The sequence below is a fragment of the Austrofundulus limnaeus genome, unplaced genomic scaffold, assembly GCF_001266775.1.
Source record: "Austrofundulus limnaeus strain Quisiro unplaced genomic scaffold, Austrofundulus_limnaeus-1.0 Scaffold51, whole genome shotgun sequence".
Taxonomy (NCBI): Eukaryota; Metazoa; Chordata; class Actinopteri; order Cyprinodontiformes; family Rivulidae; genus Austrofundulus; species Austrofundulus limnaeus.
Genome location: NW_013952453.1, coordinates 580,469 through 585,553, shown reverse-complemented (window position 1 = coordinate 585,553; position 5,085 = coordinate 580,469). Strand labels below are relative to the sequence as shown.

General features: G+C 40.1%; 1 protein-coding gene across 1 annotated transcript; it reads left to right on the top strand.

The window, feature by feature from the left end:
• Positions 1–1,054, top strand: dph3 (diphthamide biosynthesis 3). The gene is made up of 3 exons (XM_014008580.1): positions 1–193; positions 459–533; positions 639–1,054. Exons 1-3 carry the CDS (start codon positions 86–88, stop codon positions 702–704), a joined length of 249 nt encoding a protein of 82 aa, XP_013864034.1. The 5' UTR covers positions 1–85; the 3' UTR covers positions 705–1,054.
• Positions 1,055–5,085: the final 4,031 nt, after the last annotated feature.

Here is a 5,085-nt window from a genome sequence, read left to right as displayed (position 1 = left end):
AGCCTCTAGGGCACATATGGATGTCTATGGTACCGGTCCCTCACGCTGGTCGTCCGCGGTGTTCCTCTGGTGTTTCTGGTGAAACATGTCGGTGTTTCATGATGAGGTGGAGATCGAGGACTTTGAGTTTGACGAAGAGACGGAAACATATTCTTTCCCGTGTCCCTGCGGAGACAGATTCATCATAACCAAAGTGAGTTCACCTGACAGCTAATCAGGCTAGCTCCCACACCAAACTCTGCTTTATTTTTCTCTGATTTTAACTTCAGCATTTCTTTTTACCACCAGGTGTCTTACAGATTTTTWAAAAATAATTTATAAGGGTAAAAKAAGTTCTATCTCAAACATACTTTTTCTGTTATTTTTATATTTTAATCAAATACAAGTCAACAGATAAACTCAGGATTTGTCTAAAATTATCCTAGAACCTGAAGAGTGTTGGTTTTTTTTCCTTTCAGGAGGACCTGGAGAACGGGGAGGAGGTGGCCACATGTCCAAGCTGCTCGCTCATCGTTAAAGTCATCTACGACAAGGTAGCTGGACTCTGGTTCTGGACCACAGAATGAGGTCCAGATGGACCCACCACCTCTTCAGACTGGAGAGCAACTCAGACTCAAACCTTGTTGTTTGTGTTTCAGGAGCTGTTTATGACAGGAGAAATCATTGAGGCTTCATCAGAAGAACCCAAACTGCAGCGGGCCTGAACCTGGACACAAGTTTGAATAAACTTTATTCAAACACAAACAGAGGGACAGAATGGAAAACTGCAGGACTTGTCTGTGTGGTGCCTTCAGGTACTGCTGGGAATCGTCAGACTCTGAGAGATGCGGCTGTTAGCAGTGTCGGGGAATGAAGGTCCACAGCTGGAGTCCAAAAGAAAGTGAAGGAGATGTCCAACAGGAAGAGGAGATGTCTGGATAAGTGCTGGGCGGTATACCGTTATATACCGAATACCGGTTTTTATTTTTGTTATGATATGAATTTTTTGAATACTGGACATTCCGGTTTAAATAGCGGAACGTTTCGTCGCGGCCGCCAGTGAACTGTTGTTTCCTGGGGGACATTTTCCTCGCAGCACCGCTATGTGCGTTAGCATGCCAATGTTTGGAGCAGCTAATTGCAGCAGTGGGTGGTGATTCCACTGCTTATATTGACTGACGTTTAAAAAAACATCCTGTTTTCACCATCGCTGAATGTAGTAAACACCTCTTCAGTGACGTGCACAGTTAGATTTAAYRMGGTTAGTTAATATGGAGACGTTATGCTGATGGAGACTTAACGTGGTTCTGTTGTGAAAAGCTGCAGGAAGTAGTTYRTAGTGGAGTTGGAATTGACTGGTGTGCAAGGTGAGTCGTGCTGATAAGCTTTAATAAATAACATAAAACAATAAACCCGATCATAATCTTTTCTTAACCCTCCTCCTTCACGACTGGACCAAAATGTGTAACTACTGTCTCCAACCACCAGTCAGAGAAGAACAGACACAGAGGAGGGAAACAACAACACGGACAGAGATACAGTAAAAGAAAAAAGTCAATAAGCAGTTTTTGTACATTTTATTATCAGCTGAGCTGTGATGAAAAGAAAAATACCGTCAAATACCATCGAACCGGTGTAAATGTTGAAAATACCGTGACATAAAATTTTGGTCATACCGCCCAGCTCTAGTCTGGATGAGGTCAAAGTTGACAGAAACCTGTTGAACAGCTGATTGGATCAATTAAATATCTGTAGAACTGGACCTAAAGAGTTTATTAAATGTTAATAAATATATTTATGATGACTTCTCAGTCAGCTCCACTTTGTCTAATACAGTTCACATAAAACCTTTATTAATTTTCTGGTTTCACATAAAATTTAACCCAGCTTCAGATCTGCAAACGTCTTCAACTTCTTTACAAAGTTTTAACTTCCTGTATTTATTTTTACATTAAATAAAAACTTCAGAACACGCCGAAGGACTCGATCCTCTACAGGTCCATCCTGTCTCAGGGCACGTCCAGGTGTCTGTAGGACATTTGTCCCACAGGTGGACACAGAAGAGAGTCGGGGCTTCGTTTTGTTGAACTACGAAACACTGGAGTGCACTGTGTGAGATTCATGGCAGCCATCTTGGGAGGAGCTACTTGTTCCTGTCTGAACAGACTGACCCCCAATAAACACTGCTGAGTCAGCAGTTCATAAGAGCTCAGGAAGAAAACTGAAACTGAAGAATCACTTTTAAAAAAAAGAGATGTCATAAATTCTAAATTAATACTTTGGATCAAAACTGTGTTTCAAATTCTGGATCTCTGAAGTGGCACACAAACACCAGAAATTACAAGAAATAGGCAGACTTAACTGCCGAACTTGTAATCAGAAGCGAACTTCAGGTAGACTGTAGGTGTGTACAGTTGCCTTTGAAGTCATGTGTCTCCTCAGACATTTTAAAACATGTTTTAATGTGCAGATATAAATATATAAATATAATAAGGACTTTATTAAGGAATTCTCTGACTTTTTGTCTGGAGTTATGGCCAAATATGAACATGTTTTAGTCATTGGGGATTTTAATATTCACGTGTGCCATTGGTCAAAGACTTTTTAAATATTTTAGATTCTTTTAATCTTGTTCAGTCTGTGTCAGGTGCAACACAAGAACACGGCCACACCCTGGACCTTGTGTTGTCTTTTGTTTTACCGGTTTTTAACGTGGAATTATGTGACGCTGTGTTTTCTGATCACTGTCCTGTGCTGTTTGAAACCTCTTTGCACTGCTGTGATTTTAAACCTTTGACTCCGACACGTCGTCGTGTTTTTAAGTCCTCTGCAGCTGAACAATTTTCTGTTGTTTAGAAACAAGGTTTAAGAGTGTTGCCCTGGTTTTATTACTGGTTTTATTACTGGTTTTTATGTTGGTTTTGATAGTGGTTTTAATACTGATGAGATTACTTCCATCTTTTATCATAAATGCGTACATGTTCTTGATGTTGTTGCTCCTCTTAAGACAGTTAAACCAAAATCAAAGTCTGAACCTTGGTTAACTGAAGCCACTCGTTCTGCCAGACGAGAGTGCAGGAAGGCTGAACGAAAATGGAAAAAAAGATAAAMTGCAGGTGTCTTTTATTATGTTTAAAGAGAGTCTGTTCAGATACCAGGACATTGTCAGGGTTGAAAAAGCTAAGTTCTTCTCTAACATGATTGTGCTCACAACCCTCAAATTATCTTTTCCAGCATCGACTCTGTTCTGAACTCCCCTCCGTCTTCATGTCTCGACAACTCTCCTGAAACTCGTGAGAAGTTCCTGCAGTTTTTTATCAATAAGATATAAAACCTCAGATCACTAATCACTCAGCCATCTCGTTATCCTCCCATCTCCATCACATGTTCTGCTGTCTTCCATCGGTTTGAGCCTGTGTGTTTTAACCAGCTGGAGAAAATAATTAACAACATGAAGACTTCATCCTGTCCTAATGATGTGGCCCCAACTATTTTTTTAAAGAGAGTTTTTTTTTAAAGCGGTTGGTTCTGACATTTTAGAGATTTTTAACAGCAGTCTCAGTTCAGGTGTGGTTCCAGCCTGTTTTAAACATGCAACTGTGCAGCCGCTGCTGAAGAAGCATAACCTGGACTCATCTGTCCTTTCAAAATTTAGATCTATTTCCAAACTTCATTTTTTATCAAAAGTTTTAGAAAGAATAGTTTTTACTCAGCTGCGGTCCTGTCTAAGTAATCACAAAATTTTTGAAATTTATCAGTCCGGTTTTAAAGCATTCCACAGCACAGAAACTGCACTTTTAAAAGTTTTTAATGATCTTTTAATCACTACAGATTCTAGAGACTCTGCTGTACTTTTGCTTTTAGACCTGACAGCAGCATTCGATACAGTAGACCACAATGTTTTACTTTCTAGGTTGGATCAGTGTGGCATCAAAGGCACTGCACTGGATTGGTTCAGGTCCTATCTGTTTGACAGGAGTTTCTCAGTGAGCCTTGGAACTTATGTTTCCTCCTCAGCTCCTGTCACATGTGGAGTTCCCCAAGGATCTATCCTTGGTCCTATTTTATTCTCCATATACATGCTTCCCTTAGGCTCCATTTTTAGAAAATTTAACATCCCTTTTCACTCCACAGATGACACCCAGATCTACCTTCAGTTGAGACCTAATCATTCTTCACTAAAACCATTGTTTGATTGCATCACTGAAGTCAAAGCTTGGATGGCTTCAAACTTTCTAAATTTTAATGAAAACAAAACTGAAACTATCATCTTTGGACCCAGTGGTAATCGCAGTGCTTCTCCTAAGGATCTGGGTGCCTTGGAACCATCTGTTAAATCGCATGTCAAAAACTTGGGTGTGATCTTTGACTCGAACTTCAACTTTGAGAAACATTAATTCTTTAGTAAAAGGATCATTTTTTAAACTGAGACTTTCATCTAAAATCAAATCGTTTTTATCTTTCAAAGACGTTGAATGTGTGATCCATGCTTTTATTACATCTCAGCTGGACTACTGCAACTCTGTGTATGTTGGAGTTAGCCAGGCTGGCCTCTCACGCCTGCAGCTGGTTTAAAACGCTGCAGCACGCCTTTTAGCATGGACCAAGAAGCGTGATCATATCTCCCYGGTGCTGGCTTCCCTTCATTGGCTCCCTGTGTGTTTTAGAATTGATTTTAAACTTTTACTGATGACCTATAAGGCCCTGAATGGACTAACTCCTGAATACCTGTCTGASCTCCTGCAGCCCTATGTGCCMTCCAGATCTCTTAGATCCAGTGATCATTTGCTCTTRGCTGTCCCRCGGTCCAGACTGGTCCACAGAGGTGACCCAGCCTTTTCAGTTGTGGCTCCTAAACTGTGGAACCAGYTGCCTCTTCACATCAGACWGGCCTCCACTCTTGGAGTTTTTAAATCTCKTCTTAAAACACACCTRTTTTCAAAAGYTTTTAATGTAGTGTGAGAGTTGTTTCCYTATTTATTTGGTCTGTTTTTATGGTTTTATCATTTGTGTTCTTTTATCAATGCTTTGTTTTTAGTTTGCAATGTGTGAAGCACTTTGGCCAACGGCAGTTGTTTTTTTTATTTTTTATTTTTTTATTTTTTT